Source organism: Paralichthys olivaceus, chromosome 3, assembly GCF_024713975.1.
Source record: "Paralichthys olivaceus isolate ysfri-2021 chromosome 3, ASM2471397v2, whole genome shotgun sequence".
Taxonomy (NCBI): domain Eukaryota; kingdom Metazoa; phylum Chordata; class Actinopteri; order Pleuronectiformes; family Paralichthyidae; genus Paralichthys; species Paralichthys olivaceus.
Genome location: NC_091095.1, coordinates 13,181,033 through 13,205,234, shown reverse-complemented (window position 1 = coordinate 13,205,234; position 24,202 = coordinate 13,181,033). Strand labels below are relative to the sequence as shown.

At 42.1% G+C, this 24,202-nt stretch overlaps 1 protein-coding gene across 2 annotated transcripts; it reads left to right on the top strand.

The window, feature by feature from the left end:
* The first annotated feature begins 599 nt into the window (after nt 1–599).
* On the top strand, nt 600–23,934 carry cers1 (ceramide synthase 1). Of its 2 annotated transcripts, XM_069522052.1 has the most exons (8): nt 600–798; nt 1,795–2,338; nt 19,149–19,308; nt 20,386–20,566; nt 21,155–21,316; nt 21,437–21,584; nt 22,063–22,226; nt 23,774–23,934. In XM_069522052.1, exons 2-8 carry the CDS (start codon nt 2,093–2,095, stop codon nt 23,814–23,816), a joined length of 1,104 nt encoding a protein of 367 aa, XP_069378153.1. In that variant the 5' UTR covers nt 600–798; nt 1,795–2,092; the 3' UTR covers nt 23,817–23,934. The 2 variants fall into 2 exon arrangements, with proteins under 2 accessions (XP_069378153.1, XP_019936464.2); XM_020080905.2 differs by lacking the exon at nt 600–798 and having other exon boundaries at nt 1,039–2,338.
* Nucleotides 23,935–24,202: the final 268 nt, after the last annotated feature.

Below are 24,202 nucleotides of genomic sequence, written 5' to 3'. Positions count from 1 at the left end.
AATGCACAGACCTGTGCACTGGGGAAATAAACAACCCCCTCACAAATGCATGGCACAGCACAGCAGAGCCAGCTCCTCAGGTCAGGACTCAGCAGTCCACCTACATCTAAGGGACAAGGGACGTTCATTTGAAGACAGACAGGGAAGACGGCGGGGTTGGAAGAGGAGTGAAGGAAGCCATCTATGTCAAAATAGAGAAACCAGAGGAGGTTTACGACACCACCTATCAGCCACATGCAACACAGTCCTGACTACGATGCGATATTAAATTTTGGTGCCACGGTTATTGTCAGAGAAATGTTATGGTTTCACGATAATAGCTAATGTAGCTGATGAACTAAAATATGTATTATTATCATCAACAATATCCAGTTAGTTTTTATAGTGTAATGGTTGTGTCAGCCCCTCCTTCTGAGCTGGTCAGAAACCGAAAGTAAACAAGGATTTCTCCTCTCACTGTGAACTCTTTTGATTGAGTTTCACGACCAGCGTTGGTGGAATTAAGGCTGATACATCAGTTCCCTCTTCTCAACTAACCTTTCAGTGACTCACGCACACAAAAACGTGACTCGCGAGAGATTTCACTGTGCGGGGCACACACAATTTACGTGACTCACGAGAGGCAGGACACCATAGTTAGACAAAATAATTTTTACAATTTTTACAGTTATGAAATCGTGACTTTATGAAACCGCGGATATTGTGAAATCAGTTGATCGTGACATCCTCACCCAGCAGTCAGTGAGGCCTCTTGGATGAGAGGTGAAACATCATCAAGAAAACTCCAACCAAGTCCAGGTGACCTGTCTTTATCACTTGGATATGTCTTGTCCTATGTTGTTGGTTATGTCAAATTACTCCAAGGGACATACATGAGGGGTCCCTTGAATATTGTCTATTTTGTAAGGGGTCTTTGGTAAGAAAAAGGGAGAACCTCTTACATGAGGTCGGTCTCTGGATGCCTTGGGGGTAAAATGAAACTACAATGTAAAGAGGGGGCCAACAGCAAATTTCTGACCTAAGGACCCCCCCCCCCCCCCCCAGGAAGTAAATAGGGCCATGATTTAAACCAAAGAGCTTTGTGACACTGTGTTCAGTGTGTACTGTCTCTTTAAGTCATCTAGTCTCATCTTCAGCAGGGGCTTCAGAAAGAAGAAGGTCCTAATTACGTCACGCCCCCGGTCTCTGTCTCATAAACGCGTGTTGTCCCGGTTTAACCGAACAGTCGATCCCCGGTGAGCAGCGGAGCGCGGCTAGTCTCTCAGAGCGCTGCCTCCCCGGACACAGCCAGGAGCGGATGAGGAGCAGGAGGAGGAGACGGCAGCTTCTTCTCATCATCAGTATAATACCATTCTCCTTTATCCCCTCTCCTGTTCGCCGGGACATCTCGTCGAGAATCGGTCGCTGGGGCTCGCGAGTCGTTATATAAGGCGAGTAACGGACCGGGATGAGCGCGTACGTTCCGGCGTAGCGGCACAATATCAGCCGCATGTGTTTGGCTGGACTCGGCGCTAGAAAAGCGACAGAAACCCCCCGAGCTGCGGTTGAATTGCTCTGACGTGTGCGTGCTTATGTGTTTTTTTAGCTGAATTCATTCAAACAGCGAACAGCTAGCTTTGCGCAGCGCAGCGGCGTGTCTCACTATTGTGTGCGTTTGATTTGAACCTAGCTAGGCGGCTAACGGGGACGCGCCGCCGCTGATGATGAACGTAGCGGAATGATGATGATGACGAAGAAGAAGCCCTCACCGCTCAGGCGCTAATGGCTCAGAATAACGGTCTCTTCCCTGTTTAGATTCTAATTCATCATCGGATCCAGCTACAGATCCAGCGTGTGCTCGGACCCGGTGGGCCCTGCCGCCGTCATTCATAAAACGGTCCTCAACGCGAAGAATGGGCCCATCTTTTAATTTGGACAACAAAGAATTCGGCGCCCGGACAGTGTAAGCTGCTTAGAGAAGCTCGTTTTAGCGTTTTGAGGCGAGCTAGCTTGCTGCCGGGGGGATTAGAGTGGACTGCACTGCCCTCTGTCCCTCAACTGGACTATTTTTTTTAATACCCCACGTTCCTGTTGTTGTGTGCACCACGCCACGATGAGCCCTCACACCGGGGACGCCGGCTCGGAAGTGGAGCCCATGCCGGGTTACTTGGACCTCATCGCCAGAGCCTCCTCCACCATGCTGGGCGCATGGAGGGACTGTAGCTCCTGCGGTCTGGAGCTCTCCAAACGGACTCTCCTGGATAACGCGTACATTACCTGGAGCGAAATCGCCCTGTTCTTCTTTTGCGCCTTTTTGTGGACGCAGGTCAGGTGGGGACTGACAGAAAGTCTGTTAAAGGTGAGTGACACACGATCGCAACACAAGCACACACCGATCTCCCCGCCCAGTGTCCCATTGGGTCATTTATTAGCTTCCCTAATTAAAGGATTTAGCAGCTAATCTCCCATCAGAGCCCCAGCACCGCTGAAGTGAAGCCCGAGAGGCTCCCATCTCTCTGCGGCTGTTACTGGAGGCACGTGCTCCCTGTGGATCTTAGCAGGTGACAGTGAGGATAACAGATGTGATATTAATATTTGAAACAGCTGTGGGTTAAAGAAAACAAAAAGGAAGTCAGCTCGACCACGACCACAGTGTCCGAAAACATTAACCTGGTCCTCAGCCCACCAACAGCAGCTGCTGCACACTGAGTTTACCAGAGGTCCTCATTTGAGTTTAGTGACTCATTCAAGATGGTGGCAGATTTAGTGCTGTGGGGAAATCTACACATGTAACCCAGTCAGCCCTTACAAATGTATGCGGTAGCTGCCACCAAGACAGATACGATGTACTCTCCCCCTCTCTCCCCCCTCTGTGTGTGTGGGGGTTGGGGGGGAGCAGGAATGACAGGGGACTCCTAGGGTTAGAGATGTGTGCATGTTAGACAGTAAACACCCTAATCTATACACGAGAGGCAAACATTTGAACTGATAATGTGTAGTAAATAAATGATGAGACACTATTGTGGGTGTTCTGGTAGAATATTGTGTAGTTCAAGTCATTGAGCTGCAGGTTTAATTCCCACATGCACTATAGAAGCTGGGGGGTTTCTGTTGCCAACTACTCTACTAAAGTGTGTGTTTTTATTGCTCAGAGACGATGTATCATAATCACAACCAGTAAAGTCTCTTAAAGCTGTTCTTCCTCTTGGACCTTAATCTGAGACAAAGTGTTTTGGTGTCAAACGTTTTAAAATATAAATATATGCTGACTGAATACAGTCTGTGTTTTTCCAAGTTCTTTCCTATCTCAGCCATTTGAAAAGACTGTAAAATATCAAAGACAGATTAATCTCAGTGCTTTTAGGTGCTTTTTGGGGCATGGCAGCATAGTCATTAATTGCAAGTGGGGCACATGTCCTCCCCTCCTCTCTCTGTCTTTGTCTCTATTACTCCATACACATAAAATCCAGTGTGTGTGATTTTTATCCCAAAATCAATTTACAGCATATTGTAAAACAATACCTCTTTCAGAGGAAATCAATAGTGCAACCATTTGTAATGTAACTATGAATGTGATTTTTGGCCATGTTAGTGTAATACCTGGGAAATCTAAGTGTTTCATCACATTTATGCAAAAATAATGTAAAAGGTAAATATATTGCCATCAGTCAGTCATGCATCATTCGTGACTTTAAAACACTTTACTAGCTTTATTTTTTGGAAGTGTGAGAAACTGAGAAACTTTATTGGGAAAATACATCACGCTGCTACCATAAAAGTAAAAAAAATGCCATTCTTTAACTTTCTAAGGATCTAGAGAGAGCACTTACAACCCTGCAGTGTCTCTAAAAGCAGCATCACTATATTGTTTTTAACAATATGTTTCTCTGTGGCCAGATACTCAGGCTGATGCTTTAACAGATTGGCCCTATGCCCAGGTCTCCTACATCAAACTCCTGAGTACCTCCACCCTGTTGGTGCTTCCAGGGAGGGGTCCTCTCTCCACAGATTGGCTGGATGTTGCCTCGGGCTCTTTATACTGCCATCATTGTGGGTGGGGGTGTACCATTAAGTCCACATGTGTTAGACGCTACAATAATGATGCTATACTGCTGCTGAGCACCACATATGCAAAGACAGATGTGGCCAGAGAATGCAAAGAATGAGGCCTGTGTGTGTGACTCACTGACTCCTGGAAGGGAGGTTTGGATAATATAAGTCCTGTGTAGGGACGGATGATGTGAGGTTTTTTTAATGTAGATTAATTGAGAATCAGTCACCGTGCCTTTTTGTTATTTAATTCCAACTTTTCATTGTTTACACGAGGGGGGGGAGAGGGTGGGTTCAGTGTTGGGTCAGCTGTGCTGAGCAAATGCATTACAGTTATTGCTGTTATACATCACAAAAGCTGAGCTGGGTTGTCAAAAGAGTACAGCCACACTATTTGAGGACTTCTATGAACACAGCATACACACTGGAATGAACACAATACGGTGCTTTTTCACTTCAACAATTCAATTGAATTGTTGAAAATTAAGTAAACCTCTGCATTTAATATCCTGTCAGTAATGATTGAATATGTGGTTTTCACAGTGATAAAGTAAACAGTTGGTATGGTCTCTGATTTACAGCACAGTGGAAATCAGAGACAGTCGATGACAGCAAAGGCAATTATGAGTACACATACGTATGTACAGAGCTCATGTGACTTAATTAATTTTCATGTTAGATGAGACACCAGTGGCCATACCATTGTGATCTTATCCTGGGATCTTTGGACTATTGTGAAGATGTGATGTGAAAAGTGAGATGAATGTTTGTGCCACTGAAGTGCTTTGAAAATGCAGCACTTAAGCCATTTATGTAGCAATAAAGCTGATGGATATTTGTCAGATGATGGTAAAAGTTTTAGGAATTAGTTTCTTGATTTAAATCAAGCCCTGTTTGCCAAAGTTACCAGGGCAATTAGGAAAAAAATTAGCTCCTGTTCAGTTACTTAAATGACTCCCAGTTACCTTTTAAAGAATGAAAGTTGACCCACTTAAAATCTCTGCTTACTTTGGTCTGCAGTTTTCTCTCTGCAGATCAAAAATGTGGAAGCAGCCTATGTGTATATGTTGGAGTTGCTGTACTCAGACAGTCACCACAATGATAGTGGACAAACTGTTGTAAAACCTTTCTGCTGGACTACTGGGGATCTTCATTCATTCATATATTGCCAATGAGGTTATGTTTACATGGCTGTTGTAAATTGGCAGGATTATGCAAATACTACTGAACCAATTTCCAATAAATTGTGTGTGTGTGAGGGGAGAACCACACAATTTTGGAGTGAATCCAGATTAATAGTTGGATCCTGGAAATTTCCTTCACTTTCTTTACCATGGCGAGATAGGTTGTCAGCCTTTGCAGAGGTATGCACTTTGTGAACACCCTTCGAGTTCATCTTTATTTTGGGAGTTATATTCACAAAATCCAGTCACATGGAGGTTAGAAGAATCACCTTTTGATTTGGAATGGTATGCTTATATATGTTTCAACCTGTCTGTGTTGTTACCTAAAGAAGGGAAACCAGGTTCCATATATACCATCATGTCACAGATCAATGAGTGTGCAGTAGGGTGAGGTAAGGCGAGGGTGCTGGGGGTTTTGTCACACATTTGGTTTATGCTCTAGTGCATGAATTGCAACAAAACATATTCAGGTCAAATTAAACACAACTTGTTGATAAGTCACTTGAGCTCCAGTGTTTCGTAAACACACTGGGCAATTTTCCGAGTTATCCATTGTCTCGAGCGACACTGAAATATTAAGATTTAAGCAAAGATAAACATATTCTTCTAAACTCGATGTGAAGAACAGTTTGAATAGCTCCACTCTGCTGATCTATAATAATCTTCTAACATCAGGTCACAAAGGAAACTGAAAGTAAATGTTCTCCCTCATTTATTTTTAACTTCACTTTGCACAAACATTCTTATCAAAATGCAGGTGTTTCTGTCTATTTTCTGGTACAGTATAAATAGGGGTTCCTCTGTCTGCGTAAGTATTGTGCATTGTATTTATATGCATGTGTGTGAGGTTTCAGAAACATAATGTATATTATTGTTTGTTAACATTTGTTAGTCAAAAGCATGCACTTGCAGATTCCTACTGTTACAGAGCTGGGGCTCAGCCGATGAGAGAGTGGATGAGTTTGGAGAAGAAAGCGGGAAAGTAGTGAGATTAAGGTCTTTTTTAAACAGATATTTTCCCCTCCCTTTTTAGAAAAATCTCCATCCTCATGATCTTTGCTTTACAAAATATCTCCACCCAGACAAGGACTCAAAAACTAAAAAAGTACAAATGCCTAAACAAGCATGCCGGGCCATGTAGTCTCACACACTGTGCAGGTAGTAACCAAACGACTGGTATTGTTGTTGTTTCTGGTGCATGCTCATTACACAAAGCAGCAGTAGGCATGCACAAAGTAAGCTGTGACATTGTTTCCCCAAAACTCTGGTTTACATGTACACACAGATCCACAGAAACAGAAAATCACACTTTGCAGTTTGTAAAAATCTCTGTTTTAGCGACTTAAAACACTGATTGCATGTGGAGACCCAAACAGAGGAAAAAGTTTGTTTTGCAAAATGGTTACTGTGGAAAGGGTGAAAGAGTGTTTAAGAAAAACAGAGACCAAATGTGACCACTGGGGTAAGTGCAGAAGAGTGGAAAACAAAGAGATGGGGCAATCAGTGAGGGTGAATGGACAAATAAGGAAGAGGGAGCCTGAGGAAGGAAGGAACTAAGGGAAGAAGTGGGCTGAGTGGTTGTGTATCTTGGCTCAAGCCTGCTGACTCAGCATGCAGCAGGGACTCATCAACACAAATGCACACACACACACATGCATATGTTGGTGAAATGACACACGCACAACTTCTGCAACTGAAGTACAACTGTCCAACTTTTCTGTCTATGAAAGGGGCAACACACACTGCTCAGTAAAGAGCAGACAATGCAGGCAGTGGTCAAACCCTCTCAGCAGCAGCAGCAGTCAATGGGAGGCATGTGGGCATCTGCTCACACACATGCCTCCCATAGCCCCTCTCACACACACACACTCACACTCACACACTCTGAGGCAGTTATTCAAGGGAGCAGCAGTGTGGTTGCCAGCTCCAGCCTTGTTGCAGAGCTTATCTCCCTGCAGAGAACTGCGCAGCACCTCTTCCCCTGCTGTTGTTCTGAATGCGAATGCATTCTGAGGTTTGACAAGGTTTGACAAGGTCCCTGACCACAGATCCTCGATCACCCTTCACTAAGCTCCTGCTCATTACTGTGCATTAGAGCCGCAGAGAGAAACCTGACACTGGACTTGTGGTTAAGGGGAAGTGCTGTCCATTCAGCCAAAAGTGCCCACTCAGGTGAAACCCGCTTGTAAATTTGACACCGATTACCAGCAATTGTTCCTAAGTTTGGTAATTATTAAGTCATATCCTCCTCTTCTTCCTTTCCTCCTCCTCTTCCCTTCTCCTCTTCTCCCCATCGCTCCTTTTGAGACCCAGCTATCTAATTCATCATCACATTGCATATTGGCATGCAGCCCTTTATCCATCAGCTGACATGTGATCTATGGCTCCCTGTGCTTCAACCTGTCATACATCATAAATTCAAAGCACTCAACGTTTCACAAAACTGTCAGTGGCACTGTTTGACATTGGCTTTGAGCTGCCATCAATCACAATTTGTCACTCTGATATATAAGGTTATACTGTATAAGTGTAATTATACCCATCAGATTTGTCTACAGTATTTTTGTGTTTAGATTATAATATAACTAATGCAAGTGCCACATTATGTTCCTGACCTTTTGTGTGTGTAGAAAGTTGAATATCAGATGCCTTTCTGCACTGAAACTGAGCTTTGTGCACTGGTGGGATATGCTGTCTGCAGGGTTCTTCCAGCTTGTAATGCCCCCGGAATCAAGCTAACCAGTGTAAATTCTCCACTGATGCAATCATTACCTCCACCGACAAGGTTGTTTTTACTCCTGTTGGTTGGTTGGTTGGTTGGTTTGCAAGAAGGTTTACGAAAATACTACTGAGCGGATTTCCATAAAACCTGGTGGAAAGGTGGGATATGGGACAAGAAAGAACCTGTTACATTTTGCTGTGGATCAGGACAAAGGAAGTTAACATTCTTTAACATTGCATGACAGGGCGTTTTTGACATTTCCTACCTATTTTTGAGGGATTAAAAGGGATCTTGATGAAAAATAAAATCAGGCATATGTGCTTGCAAGTTGGTGCAGACGATGCAGATACAAATGGGGACTGTTGGGTCTTGATGGAGGTATATGCTCTACTGAGGGCCATTCTTGTCAGTGACCTTACTTCCTGATTTCCTTCCATTTTGTATCATTGTAAAAATCTGTATCTTTGGCTTTTGAACTATTGACTGAATTAAACAAGACATTTGAAGATGTTGCCATGGTTTCCGAGAAGTTGTCACAGGTTTCACTCCTGCTTGATATTTCATAAACCAAACAAAAGATGAATCGATGATGAAAATAATCATTAGTACTCTACTCTTTATCTGGGGAACAGAAGAGTGTGTAGCCTTTAGGCGTGCTCAGAAATTCTCCTTTTTAAATAATACACTATTTAATTAACCAGTAGAAGCTTTTTTTTCCACACGTAATATACTGTAGCATGTGGCTTTTGTGATCTTGAATATAGAACTCACACTAAAGGAAGGAATGGACTATCACCAGCTACAATGCAGGCTCATGAATCAGCTCTGTTTGCGGACTGTGACAGTCAGACTCTCTGGTCAGCTGGAATGTGCTGCGAGGCCTTGACTGCGACAGAGCTGCTCTGACTGGCCTCTCGATCTTTTTCCTCTTCCTCTCTCTTTCTATGTCCATTATTTGCCTCCCGATAGACACAGTGGACAGTCTTGATAAAGACAAGAACACGCTGTCACTGAAGGCTTGACACTTGGCAGCAGCATCTGTTCCAACAAGGCCATGATATAACAGTGTTTGTGTGCGTGTGTTAGAGGAAACCAAAGATTATTTTGTCTGTGAAGATAGTACATCATATTTCATGCATTTGTAGGCTTTTCTTTCTCCATATATGTGTCTTTACATGCTCACATGTGTGGTTCATTCACATTCTCAGGGTTTTGCTAATGTTTTGGTTATCAGAAACTTTAGACCTGCTCTGCCCCTGTCCCCCTCTTTGTGTCTGTCTGTCTTTGGGAGAGACTGGTACATCCGCATGATCTCACATTGTGAAAAGGAGCACTTTCCTGCACCTAATGTGATCCAGATAGTTTCCTGTGGCTTTCCTCCTTGTCCTCTTCCCAAAATTCACTTTAAGTCTTTGGTCTTGACCTCATTTTTTAATCTTTTGTGCTCTTTCCTCTTGTTTCCTTTTCTCTGTATGGTCACCTCCCACCATGTGGTATTGGGTTTGCTTAGCAATTGGGCTAGTTAGCACAGACTTGAATGTAGAGAGGATGTTTAAACGAAATGACTCAATCTTAAGTGTGACTCAGAAAGACCACACAGACCACTGAATTGTGGTGTTTCTGGCAAATAATGAAAAACATCCCCTATAGCTGAGATGATTAATGTATAAAATGTCTGATCTGGAACAGAGTCACAATTAAAATGTTTGAAGTTGTTTTGGTTTGTAGATCTTTTATATGAGTAATAACAGTGATCTGACAAAATATGCATAGAGTGTTATAAAGTCTGTGAAAGAGATTTGAGGCCATTAGAATGAAATTGTCACAGTATATTTTAGGACATAAGTGACCTGTTTTTAAGTTAGTGTATGTATATGTAGATTTAAATATCTTGATTATCAAAGTAAATGAAAGCTGAAATAGGCACAGGGTTACTTTGATGAATTGCTCAGCTCTATAGTTCCTCTGTAATCCATACCTGAACCAATAACCTAACCTTAATCCAGACATCCGATCTCTAACGCCATTAGATTGCGTAATGAGGCCTGTGTGCAGCATAGGAGCTAAAACCATCAGCCTGAGCTTCTCTAATATGTAGAAGATGTCGGTCTGTTTGAGAGATACACATTAGTGCAGTAAGTAATCATCAGCACTGTGATGCGGCATACTAAGCAGTGTTGTGATATTAATAATAAATAAGTAAGGAAATCAATATTGATCTCTTGGAAGGATAAGATATTGAGTTATTTAAATAGTTCTATTATATTGAAATTCGGTATCAAAGCCTTTTTTGATTGGTAACCATTATTATCATATCAGCATACATTGATAAAGCAGATAACATGAATTGAATTACAGAAATATGCATCTTGACTGATTGAAGTTGAATCTTTGCCCATGTATGGTCACACTCAACATCACATCACAGAAACACGTTTTAACTTTCCATCCCATGTTTGCATATTCACAAACAAGAACTCAGTGGAGCACATAGATGTGCTAAGGCCCAGCAGCCCCCTTAAATTCAATCAAGCTGCACCAAATTTCACACACTCATAGATATGAGTTCCCTAAATAATCATCAAGATCCATGTTGATGTGTGCGCAGGTGTTTTTTAAACCAGCTTTAGATTACCTGGGGGAATAATTGTTGTGCGCTCATGACCCACCACCTGTTGTTGTAGTAGACTGGCCTGTTGAAGAGATACACAAACCAATGCATGCATTTAAATTCATACACACAATCAGTCCTCATTTTCTCAGTGTGTTGCCAGTGGCATGGGTACTGCATTATGAATGACAGCCATATGTCTTGGAGCTGTCAGTTTGTGCTGGGAGCAGCTTGAGTGAATATCTTAACATAGTTATGCCTCATACCCTCATGTGTCTAATGTTCCACTCCTTTTCTGTGGCTGAACATATATTATTTCCTCTGCAGAGCAGGGACATATAGTGCATATTGGCAGAGACGGAGACGACACTGTGAAGATTATATACTTATGTTGTCATCAGACACAAATAAAGGCTGTGTGACCACACATAACAAGCTTGATGGTGTTCCTGCTCATAGCAAAATGAAAAAAAAGCATAAATGTTCAATTGCATCAAATAAATGATACCAATTTGCTACAGTGTGACTGTTCTGCTGAACACTGTTTCTGTTGTGTGTGGAATAAATATAACATTTTGTCCCTGCAGCAAGGACAAATGCACAACCCTTAACCAGAATTTCACTGCGAGTTTGACGAATGAATGCTCATGATAATTTAAAGGAAATGTGCAGTATTTATTTAGCACTTTTCTAGTTTTATCAACCACTCAAGGCACTTTACACTTACAAGTCACTTGCACCCATTTGAACACTCAGCTACTCATCCACTCACTGCCGGCACAGCTGTCTAGGACAATTCAGGGTTCAGTGTCTTGTACCAAAGACTGGAGGAGCCGTTGATCGAACCAATTACCCTCTCGTTCTTGACGACCTGCTCTCCTGAGCCTGTGTAATACATTTCATTTTTAGTTTGTTTATTTTTGTCAGCATTGGATTTGTATTCAGTATGATCATTTTTAGCAACTGCCTGTACACAAAACTCTAGATTGTAGGAAATGGTTCAATGGACATCTTTGTGTCTGAGTAAGAAAACCCACATCCTAATTTTTATTGCTAAAGCATGACTGGGCAAGTTACCACAATACTAGTCTGTTGATACTTTGTCCCAGTTGCTATAATACACAAAATTTTCCTTAAAGTCCCAACTACCCCAAAATAACTGGTAAATCTGCCATTTGGTTTCATGCACCACAGGCTTGGGATCCGCTGCAAGACATTTTAAACCTAAAAGCAGAGACTGAAAGTGGACATGAATAAACCTCTTCCAAAGCTAGCTATTATCAACACAAGACTTACACGAAAGTGTTGTAGTGGAAGTGACTGTATGTTTAAGCTTTAAGTATTTTGCTATGACGTTTGTGTTCATTTACCTTGAAGCTCCAGGAGTTAACATGGGAGCTAAGTGTGGTGTTAATGCCTCCAATGTGATCATCTAATAGGCTCGACCCTCTCTCGCTCTCTCTCTCTCTCTCATATATGCTGACATACTGTATGTGCTGGGAAATCATGTGCATTGCCACATCCTTAAGACAGAAGAGCCTTCAACCCCACTCCTTTGAATATATTTATTATATATTTTTAATGTGCTTCTCTGTCACATGCTGAAATCACTGCAGGTGTAATTGTGACTCTGAATAGGTCATTTGAAAATGTTCTCAGTACAGCCTAAATTTGTAACGTTGCTAGGTTTCATACTGGTCACATATAATGTTCAGAGGAAATCAGTCCACTGAAGTCAGGTGTTTCAGAGAGTTTTTCCCATGTCATTACATACTGTGGTACACTTGCATAAACTGTGGTCATTTTTGACTCATGGAAGTTAGGTGGCTCATCAACCCTTGTCCACTCATGTACTTGTGTGCAAATGTTTTTTTCAGTGTTAGTTCCAATTGTGGTTTTAATCAAATCAGCCTCTTGTTTCAGTATCAGTTTAGCAGCGTTCGACTCGTCATCTAGAGAAATTGATGTTTTCCTGGAGGGCCAGCAGCATCCACAGGGAAAGATAAAAATATCAAATGCTGTTTGATCATGCATTAGGCTAGCTTCATCCAGATGTGCTTTATTTATTCATCAAATCCCATGATCCTCTGGAAGGAACCTGTTTCCCCTCATTTCCTGTGGTGAAAGCACACAAGCCTAAACCTGATGACAAAGAACATCTGTGGCCATTATCTACAATATATAGGTGCAAAGAAAAGGGCTAGAAATGCTTGTTTCCTGCTGTTCTTGTGGAATGTCCTGATTTTAGGAAAAGTTGATCATCTGCTGAATATAAATGTAAAACTGATTGGTCAAGGCCAACATATGTGTCAGGAGAACTAGATTGTGCGCATATACAATGATTATGTTTTCCTGTGTGTGTTCTTCCTCATTGTAATTTTATCATTGAGTGAATTAGTGTCAGTCCCATCCCTCTTCTTCATGGTGAGGCCCACACAGGACACTATTAATCTGTTAACAGTTTGTTTTTATAGAGTCACAGTCTGACATTTTTCAGACCCACTCACATGTTGCAGGTTTGTGCTAAAATCATTTAAAATAGTTTCACCTTGTTGTCGAAGATGCTTCTCCTATCTACCGAGCAAAGAGTCTACTTGTGTTTAGTTGTATTTCCGTTTATCAGTTAATTATTTTGCTGGATTTAGTTTAGGTTGATGATAGGAAAATGAATTTAAACTATTTTAGCATAAAGCTACAACATAACATGTAAAACAATGGGTCTGGATATTTTCTGAACTCAATGTGCAAAGTAACAGCTGACACATCTCGCCGCATGTTTCACCACTTAGCTACTTCCAGTAAATTGGCAAAATATGAGTGTGTGGGGGGCCATGACTGAAAAAGCTGCCACTATTCAACATTAGGGAGCTGGAGGGGGGAGGAGGGGGAGTTAGACGAGGAAAGAACAGTTAAAAAAACAGAAGTTTGCCTTTTATCGCCAAAAGCTCTTGAATCTTATTTTCTTTCCAAATTGCCATCTACGTCTGCGTTTTCCATGTGAATTACGCCTCTTTTTCATTCTGAGATATTTGTTTGCTCCCAGTTTTGCATTCGTTCCTTAGAACTCTCATTTACAAGCCCACTCACAAGCTGTGCATTTTCCTGCTGTCTTATCACGTGGGCTCACTCTGACATTTTCTGGACATTTTACAAGGGGGTTGGCAGGAAAAGTTACATAGCATTTTCACATACATCATTTTACCTGTGAATAGGTGAATATTTGTTCCATGACTGCAGAACCAGGTCATTCATAAGTCATTCTCCTGTATAGCTAGCTAGGTACATCCATGAAAAATAGCTGCAGCAAAATGGGGACAAGCATGAATGAGATCAACCCTGCTGTATAAAAGCTTGCATGTTGTATCAGCATGAAACTCTCCTGGTTAAATCATTGACTCAAAAAAGATACTTATTAATATCTGGTTCTTTGATATAAAGTCACAAGTACAAGTTATGTCCTACATTTTGTTAACAACCGAACACAATGAAGCATTTTGATTTCAATACCTCTCCTGACTGGTATTATCAAGCCATCTGCAGTGACAAATTGATGGAACATGATTTACCTGAAAGAAAGCTGAAATAATTGGTGGCCAAAACATCATTCTACATGATAGTTTCCTATTCCAGGAGAGTCCCATGTTTCTTTGTTAAGCACAATTGTTGAATGAAAGGAAAAGGTGAATACAGATCCGGCGGCCCCCTCTCACTTTGCAACATTAGTAGTTGATCACTGTGAAAAACTTAAGGTTAAATTCTCATGGCAACCATTACCACAGCTTCTGTGTGAACTGGAAATGACAGAGAGGATGAATGCATCACTGGCAAAAGCTTCATCCCCAGTGACAGCTGTCTGCTCCTCACCATCAAAAGAATAAGTTGGTAGATGGGTAGTGTGGGCGGCTGAGATCATTTTATTCATAAAGATATTCACAATTCCCTGATATGTACGGAATGGAGGTCGTCAGTGAGAAGAGAAATATGGCAGAATAAGGTGAAAATATTGATTCTAGCCTATAAAGTTCAAGAACAAGACTCGTTCAAAAGTGTTTTATAAACTGTTAATCACAGATAAATAGGTTGTATTTGTTTGCCTATATATACACACACTGTATGTGTATGTGTGTGAGTGTAAAGATCCAGCCATCTATTGGATTACCCTGGGCAAATCCCTTTTTTCCCAGTGTGGAAAAAGATGCTGACCAGAGCGACCCAAAATGAGAGGTCGAAGCTAGACAGAGCTAAAGGAATGAAAGAGGATGTGTGAGAGAGCGAGCCTTATTGAACAGATCCACACAATATGAGCCAGCATCCTGACTCACTGTCCCAGTTTATCTGCTTATGCAACAGGGCTAGCGGAGTCCATTCTCTCCCCTCTTGTCACTTGCTCCCAGGAAGGGCAGAGGAGGGGAGGGGAGAAACTGAGAACTTTTTTAGAGAGTGAGGGTGAAAGGGAGAGTAGTGTTGGTGCAGCTGCAGATTAGCAGGGGAAAGAGAGGAGAGGAGGGGTGAGGAAGGACTGAAGTGGAACAGAGATGGAGGGAGTTTTTAGCCACACTGCAGGGCTTTGTCAGCATCCCTGCATGGCTGCTATGAAAAACACTTATTTGCCATCAAGTCTCTTTCACATTGACTCCTTTCCCCTCATAGATACTCTATAATTTCCTCTCTGTTTCTCCTACGTTTCCTTCTCTGCTTGTGTTTTAAGGCTGCTTCTCATTCTTTGGCAGGGACATTGAGACAGTAGTGAACAGTGAAATGAAAGCCAGTGATGTCAGTGTCTGTCTGTCAGAGAGAGGAAGACGACAGGGGAGCCGCTGAACGGTCATAGTTCCCAGCTGAGTGTAATTCAAGGCTGTGTCATTTATCTGAAAGAGGACGAGTGGCTTATCTCAGTGTCCTTGACCCACTATACCCTCGCACTGTACTGCTGGCACAGAAAACCTAGTGCAGGATGGATGGTGTGTGTGGATAAGGCCCATAGAGATAGTGGGCAGGGCAGTACACACATCAGAGAAGAGTGAATTGAGCATAAACGGGTAGAGAAACATATTTTTTTTCTGTTTTATGGTTTTAATGACCAGGTTTTAATTCAATTTTGTTTGGTTTTTCTTTTGAACTCCCTTCTTTGAATCTTGTTTCAGGTCTTACTTGTATTCCAAAACCCTACCCTTGATATCTCCTCTCTACACAAAGAAAGCAATGGTGCAGTAAAGGGCCAGCATGGTAAATGTCAATCAATGACCAGTTCTAGTACAGCTAAATGAGCTAATGGAGCATTGACAGTTAATCAGTTAATCAAGAGAAATCTCCTCAGAGTTGTGAGGATTTGCTTCTTTTCATTACACTACTGCAAAGTTAATATATTTGGGTTTTGGACTGTTAGGATAGACTTTTGTCTTTTAGCAAGATTTGTTTTGAGTGGCATGGTGGTACAGTGGAAAGCACTGTCGCCTCACCACAGGTCCTTGGTTCATACCCCTGTTTGGTAAGGGGCCTTTCTTTGCGGAATTTGCAAATTGTGTCTGCATGGATTTTCTCTTGGTACTCCGGACATGTTGGCCCTGTGATACACTGGCGACTTGTCCAGCATGCGCCCTGCCTCTTGCCCAAAGTCTAACCCTCCTCCCCAGACCCTTACAGGATAAATGATAGCCCTGTACTGCAGAAATACGCCATCGAAACCGTCACTACCCACCTGAAAATATCCCCTCACCACTTTGTTTTTCAAAGTGGTTGGCTCTGTCATAACCAGACTGCCACTACTTGTAGTAGCAGTCACGAAGATAGAGAAGATGACAGGGGAAAGAGGATAGATGGGATGATACAGGAACAAACAGTGGGAGAAGTAATATGGAGATAAATAGAGGAGATAGAATGTAAATATGGGAACACTAGTAAGAGATGAAACAGCAGTGAGATGGCAGTAATGGTGATTAACAGGTAAGCTATATGTCACAGAGACACGGCTGGTGTTTGAAGGAACCTGTATCAGCCTCTATTGTATTTCAGCCCTTTTGGTCATGCATGAGTGTGCGTAGGCTTATGTGTGTGTGTGACAGGGGGTTGTTGGGGGTATGTGATATGGTGGAAGATTGGAGGGGTGCTGTGTGCTGACAGCTGGCTTCTATAAATAAATGTCGTAGGCAGGGGGGAGACGTGAGGGTGAAAAGAGAGAGAGAGAGAGAGGGAAGGAGGAGAGGAAAGGGGACAGAGGATGGGTGGGCTGATAGAAAGGGACAAATACAGATGTACAGAGAGACTTAAAAGAATGTATTGAATGTCTTGAATGTCGCTCCAATCATGACTTGCTCAACATGCAGAACAACCAATCAGCAGTGAGGTCATGTGCTGGCTTCACGCTGACTTGTCTTTTGTGAAATGTGTCATGAATGAGAACTACAAAGTGTGTTGCTGCTACATTTTTTATCTCACATCAGTGTTGCCCTGTCAGCTTCCTTCCTGTGTTAGTTCGACTCTAGTGTGTGACGCAGGGAACTCATCACATCCAGATTACAGTCAGGAAAAAAGACCAAATAAAAAGTAAGGCAGGCAAACGGAGTAAAGGTTAGTTTAGAAGCCACAGATAAATAAACAGAATTCCTGCAAAAGTGACTGTCAAAGACTACATCTCTTTTTCCATTTGATTGTTTGTTTGTCAGAAGGATTACACAAAAACTGAAATTTGGTGGAAGAATGGAATATGGGCCAAGAAAGAACATATTCAATTTGGTGCGGATTCAATTTCTGTAACATTGTGAGCAGTTTTCAACATTCCCACTGATTTCCCAGGGAATAATACATGGATATTGTAAATATCAAGTGGATTTAAATGTTGTCTCATAAGGGGACTGTTGGGCCTTGGTGTAAGGTATGCACTCTACTGAGTGCCATTCTAGTTTGTCATTCAATCGCCCTGTCGGATCATGTCCTGTAGATGAGCTGCTTGGTAACAACTGATTGAGAAGTACTGTATCACTGACACAGGCAACTTTCATTCTCCTGCCTCCAGTTACACAGTGTGTGTGTGTGTGTGTTTGTGCGTGTGCGTCCGTGTGTTCGCGTTCAGGGTTGGGTTCGGTTCCCTGCCTTGGCCCAGCTATGAAACACTGAGCACCTGCCTGTCTTCCTGCAGAACTGATGTCCCTGCATACCTAGTTTACCTGTCCGCCTGCACCTCCATGTGTGTGTATATGTGTTTAAATGTGAGTGGGTGGGTGGGGTCATGTAATCAGGCGACATCAGTCCATTAGGAGTCTTCTCTCTCTGACTTCCTCTTTTTCTGCTTGCAATGCAAACCACTAACAGACTTGTGACAGACATATTTCTGTCAGCAGTTACATGTTTGTAATACTGAAGCTGGACTGATTATGTACTGTACACGTGTATTAGGGACAGAATCACACAGAAAGAGAAAGGGAGAGCGTGTGTTAATGTAAATGAGATAAATACTTTAAAGTTTAAACATCACTGACACTGTTACTGGCAGCAGGACAAACAGTGGGTCTTTTTCTGTTTATGTCTCAATATAAACCACTGTTACAATAGATAAATAATCATCTGAAGTTTATTCCCAAAATGTGTAGAAGACTGTAATCTGAAGGCCGTTTGTTTAGTTAGTTTCATTCTGTGTGTATCACGTCATCATTTTCTCAGTTGTTTAGGTTAATTGCAGTTTTTTTTAGCAGGATCTAAAAAGTCTTATATGTCCTAAATACATTAAAATATAACATACTAGCAGGACTCATTACGTTAAGGTTCATTTAATGATTCATTTTGTGTTGAGTTCTCTGGTTCACATTCAGGTTGTCTGTGGGAAAAACTACGTCTGTGCCTGTAGTTTTTGAAATAATGTTGCGTTTCGAGGGTTATTCTCTCGCTATACACCTAATCTTCAATCATGGGGAAGTGTAAGTGATTCTGAGATATTCCTTTGTGTCTATTGCCTTGTGTCTACTAAATTAATCCATTATGGTCTTAAAAAGGTCTGTAAAAGTCTTGTTGAAACCTGCAGAAACCCTTCTGTTTAAAAAGTGGATTATTTTTATGTCTGTTTGAAGATAAAATGAAAAGTGTCCCCTAGGTTTCAATCCCAAGACCAATTTTTTTTCTGCTTTCAGTGTTTATTAGTTTAGAAAAATGTGTCTACAGTTGTTGGAACAGTTACAACACCCTTAAAAAAGCATTTATTGCCCAAGCAGCCAAAAATTCTACCCATGACTTGTCTATAAATGTCGCATCTGCATATCTTATGCTGAAATTAAAAAAAAAAGTTGAAGTTATAAAGCAGTCTAAGCAGTCCATTTAGAAGCAACTAAATGATTTCCTTTCAGCTCAGAAGCCACTAAAGTGCATTGACAGACTGTGAGCAATATGTGTAGTGAAGTGTTTGCTCTACCAAACACATTGAGTTGAAAGCTTTCTGTTGAATTTACAATGCTGTTGAAGAACACTGTCTGAAGGAATCAGTTTCCCCTGCACATCACCCAGCTGCATGTCTGAGGAAACAGCTAAATGATTTGTGTGTCACTTCCTCACACTTCCTCCTCCCCCTCCGTCTCTCTGTCTGACTCTCGTTCTCCTCTCTGCTCTGTCGCTGCAGCCTTTAGCACAGTGGTGCAGGCTGCTGCCCAAAGATGCTGCCAAGATGCCGGAGAGCGCGTGGAAGCTGGTCTTCTACACCATGTCGTGGTCCTACAGCACCTACCTGCTCTTCTTCAGCTCCTACTCCTTTTTCCACGACCCGCCCTCTGTCTTCTACAGTAAGATACACAAAACACGGATGATGTGACCTCATGTAAAGTTTACTTACTTAGCACCAGTCATGTTTAGGATCTGTTTAACTCTTGTTATTGCCATCAGATTCAAATAAAAAAAACATGTGAAGGCTAAAACCCATCAGAGAATCTATATTTTTGGAATATGTTGAAGTGAAATTGAATAACGCTATTCTTTTGAGCCCAGAATCATTTCTTTTGTTGTGTAAAGCCAGTCCCAATTGGACTCCTGTTCAACTCCACCTTGAGTGGAGCCAGCAAAAGCTGTTTGACAGCACCAGGTTGATCTTGAGGAGCTGCATCACCTCTAATAGCTGTCAGCATGAGATGCACAGTAGCAGTGTAATTTGGCTTGACTGTTAGGGAGAAACTGAGAGAGAGATCTGAAGCTGCAATAAAGAGATGGTGATTTAGAAAATGTGAAGTCTAAGGGAGGAGGAGCAGAGTCTGTGTATCTTGAAGAAAAGAGAGGAAGTTCCAATCTCCAGGAGAAAAAAGAGGCTCCTGTTCCCATGCCTCCTCTTGGCAGCTTCTCTGTTGTGATCCATCCAGCAGCTCTCTTCTCAATGTTTAATGACCGGAGGTTCAATCAATAAACATTACACACTGCCCGAGCGTAACCCCATCCCGCCTGAGACCAACCTCACTCAAACATCGCAGGAGAAAGTTTCCGTCCAACATCTGATAGCTTTCAGGGACATGAGCTTTCAGTTGTGTGACCTGCAGTGTTTTAGAAACCCCCTGTAACGCTCTCCAGAGTAAACTGGACCCCTCACACAGCCACCCCGGAAGTCACTGTTTATAGTTCAGTATCTGCAGATATTTTGAATACTCTGTGTCCAGATGGATGTGTGTATACAACAATGATATTGCTGTGTATCATATTTATCATCTGCAGCAGATTTCACTGTGGCACATGAACTGCACACGTGTCTTTACATTGAAGAGACTCATTAGAAATCTCTCTTTGAGCTGCTGTATCAGCTGATTTTAAATTAAAAGATTCTTAATGTCCTGCATCAGCTCCTCACTGCCCCCCTTGTCTCCTTCCTGCTCCTCTAGATTGGAAGAGCGGTATGTCAGTGCCTACAGATATCGCCATCGCCTACCTGATCCAGGGCAGCTTCTACGGCCACTCCATCTACGCCACAGTCTACATGGATGCGTGGAGAAAGGACTCTGCCGTCATGGTGGTGCACCACATCATCACACTGGCACTTATCTGCTTCTCCTACGCCTTCAGGTATTTTATTCTTCGACACACTTTTGACTTATAGGTTTTTATAGGTGAGTATAAAACTGTCACCAAACAGAGGAATAAAACTCAGCTGCTGTTGCATCTGATATTTAAGACATTAATGTCTTATCATCGAGTTTATGTCATGTTACCACATCAAGGCAGTTGTGACACACAAATAAGCACAGATGCTCAGAGTCATGTGAGTAATGAATTACACTGTTGACTGTAGTTCATTAACTCGCTTTCAGCAGCTGGCAGCATTTATGGCTTCTTGCAGAACAGAGGCATAGCCGGTCGGTTGATTTTCATTTATCTGGTCGGACCACACAATAACAACACAGTGTAACACAAAATAAATCAAGTTAACACAAAGCAGCATATGCACGTAAAGTCATTTTACAGAAAACATGATATAAGAGCCACAATTGTCACAATAAGAGGAACAGGGAAATGGATAAAACCAAAATCTGAAACAAACCTACTGGAGCAAGGTTAATTTCTAGTAATAGACTAAATGTAAATGAAAACATTGATTCTTACTTTAATTAAAGAGGGTATTGCAGTACAAATTGTTTCTGTTTGTTCCCTCAGATATCACAACGTGGGGATCCTGGTGTTGTTTCTCCACGACATCAATGACATCCAGCTGGAGTTCACCAAGCTCAACATCTACCTGAAGACCAGAGGTGGAGTCTATCACCTGCTCAACGACTTCCTGTCCAACATGGGCTCTGTCAGCTTCAGCATCACTTGGTGAGGCTTCACAAACACACACGCGTTTTTCTGTCTGCTTCTTATTTGATCGCGAACAGACTGATGATAAATAAATATGCGTAATATTTCTGTTTGTGCTCTGCGCTGTGGTTCTATCAGGTTCTGGTTCCGTCTCTACTGGTTCCCTCTCAAAGTGCTGTATGCCACGTGTGTGTCCAGCCTCCAGTCTGTGCCCAACATCCCCTTCTACTTCTTCTTCAACACTCTTCTCCTCGCCCTGCTGCTCATGAACATCTACTGGTTCTTGGTGAGGACACAATACACAAATACTGAAAGTCAGTACAAGATTTTGTAGGTATTAAGTACAGGCTACCAAGTTTCCTTGTGTGTGCCTCTGTGCCGGTGACAGCCAGTTGTCCGTCTCTTCATATGTAAATATGTACTTTGGTACTACTATCTATCCCATTCTTGTAAAGACTGGTCAAGGGTCAAGGTTACTGTGATCTTGTAAATCATGTTTTTGTTCTTGTGAACGCAACATCTCATCAACACCTAGTGGGAATTTCTTCAAATTTGGTACAAATGTAAAAGATGAACTGATTGTATTTCGGTGGTCGAAGGTCTGGTGACCCATGAGTCTTGAAAAAAGGGTATATAGTATGTAGCCTGAAACTACACTGGTTGGCAGGGGGGGGTAATAATTAGTTTTATGTTTATTTGTCTGACACATTATGACATAATCTGATCCTTTTGCGTTTTCTGTTTTCCCCTCCTCTCTGTTGCAGTTCATTGTTGTGTTCGTGGTGAAGGTGTTAAAGGTGAAGGAGGTAAATGATGTCAGGGAGTATGAGGACGAGGACGGCAGCAAGGCGGCGGCAGGTCGTCAACGAGACCCTCAGGCGGCAAACAAAGATGATGATGATGCTGGACATCACAACTCTACCCAGGGGTGAGCAGCACCTTCACATGCTGTCATTCCTTAAATCTATCACAGACACCACAGCCAGCTGTTGGCAGGTTTTCACTTTAGATGCAGAATTATTTTAGGAGCAGATTGGCAGGAAAACAAACCTGCTGTTTAAGATGCTATTTGTGTAATGTCCACATAATTAAAGGATTAGTTTTAACATGGGTCATTAACAAACTGATAAAAAGATGCTGCCTGCTGATTCCACTCCAGAGTTAAGTTCTCCCAGAGCAATGTGTAGTGCTGGTGGTGCTGCACTGCTGTTATGAAACCATGGAGAAGATGGACGACACGTATTCCCTTCCTCCACTATCCCAAAGTAAAATATCCTGGATACGAAGGCTGCCTTCCTGCTCTGAAGACGTGATCTGGAGTCAGAGTAGGGATCGGGGGGATGGAGCTGCAGTGTGAATGTCTCACTGATACACGCACTTGACCAATTGCGAGTCGGTCTTTGCTGTCAATCATGATATTTCACCTCGTTTGTATAGCATCAAATAACTAAAGGAAACCAAACTTTACTGGAAAAGTGAACAAGTGAACATACACCAGTGATAAGAACTACCTGAAATGACAGAAAACATCTTTTAAATTTTTATTTAATGTGTACTGTTTATTTTTTGGTCTGGCCCATGTTCCATCCAATAACATGGAGGAGGCAAAGTTTATGAACTATGACCTATACTGCAGCACTACTATTACTACTACTACTATTACTACTACTACTACTACTACTACTACTAATACTACAATCAGGCATTAATGTTGGAAAATGGTGCATGTGACACTTGGATGGATTTGATCAATATTGGAATCTGATGGGTGAACAAATAAGTTCATTTCATTTCCTGACTGATTATTTGATAATCATTGCTTCATAAGAAGAAGTGCAGTAGAGAATTCGTTTTTCTACCCATGAAGCAACTGTCTTGTGTAACTCAATCATCTCTTGTATTGCGTAAGCACTTTTCCCTGGTGAGCTTTAAACAGGGAAATGCTATCTTGACTAAAACCAGCGTGTTGTGCCATTATCTGAACGTACGGATGCATCTGCTTTTATCAGCCTTGTAGTATATGACCAACTCGAGCCCCCCCTATCATCTTCTGATCACTATCACTGCAACCTTTGACCACTTCATCTTCAAGACTCTGGAACTGCTGACGACTTCTTCCCCCATCCAGAATATTCTGAGAAAAAAATTGACTGTTGTGGTACAATTTAAATATTTGATAACTCAGGCAGATTAAGAGTTTTTCACTGTTGCCTCTTTCCTTCTTCCTGACGGCAGAAAGAGCAGCGCTCCCCCTGAGCTTGTGTAACAAATGTCCTGTAGGCTGATGGGATCAAAGACACTGTGACCATATGGACGTGTGATTATGTGGCTTCTTATCTGACTGGCCTTGAACACCACTGATATCCCCTCTGCCTGCTAATTCCTCACATCTGCTGATCACCTCAGGACCTGACCAGCTTATTCTCTCCTCCTCACTCCCCTCCCTCACCCCCCCCTCTTTCTCTCTCTCTGCAGGAAGCACGTGCAGAACGGGGTCACCAAAGAGAAGCATCTATAATGGGTTCTCTGTCGCCACCACCTGGAACTAGGCTACAAGTACAACCAAGACGCTCTCTGTGGGACGGCTCCTTCTCAGATCGCAGCTCCTGAGGGGAAGAGTGCTTCAAAACAGAAAAGGAAGGAGAAGTCAGGGCACATTGAGTTTTTTAAATTTCTCTTTATTGGGTTTAGAACATTTGACTTCATCACTGTTTAGTTTTTTTTTGTATTAGAGCACTATGAATGTTATTTCAGGTGACTTTACGTGTTATTCTTGCTAACTTAACATTCACTAGATTCAGTAGAAACAAACCAGTGGGCTGGGCTGTGATCGTAGAACAGTGTCATATTAACTGTTATTATCATGATCAGCACAGCAGCACAAAGACCAGGTAAAGGATTAGT

Excerpts from the sequence above, each read along its gene's own strand:
- cers1 (XM_069522052.1), top strand. The coding sequence starts at position 2,093 with ATGAGCCCTCACACCGGGGACGCCGGCTCGGAAGTGGAGCCCATGCCG. Across the intron at positions 2,339-19,148 it reads TGACAGAAAGTCTGTTAAAG|CCTTTAGCACAGTGGTGCAG; the intron begins GTGAGTGACACA and ends CTGTCGCTGCAG. Across the intron at positions 20,567-21,154 it reads TGCTTCTCCTACGCCTTCAG|ATATCACAACGTGGGGATCC; the intron begins GTATTTTATTCT and ends TTGTTCCCTCAG.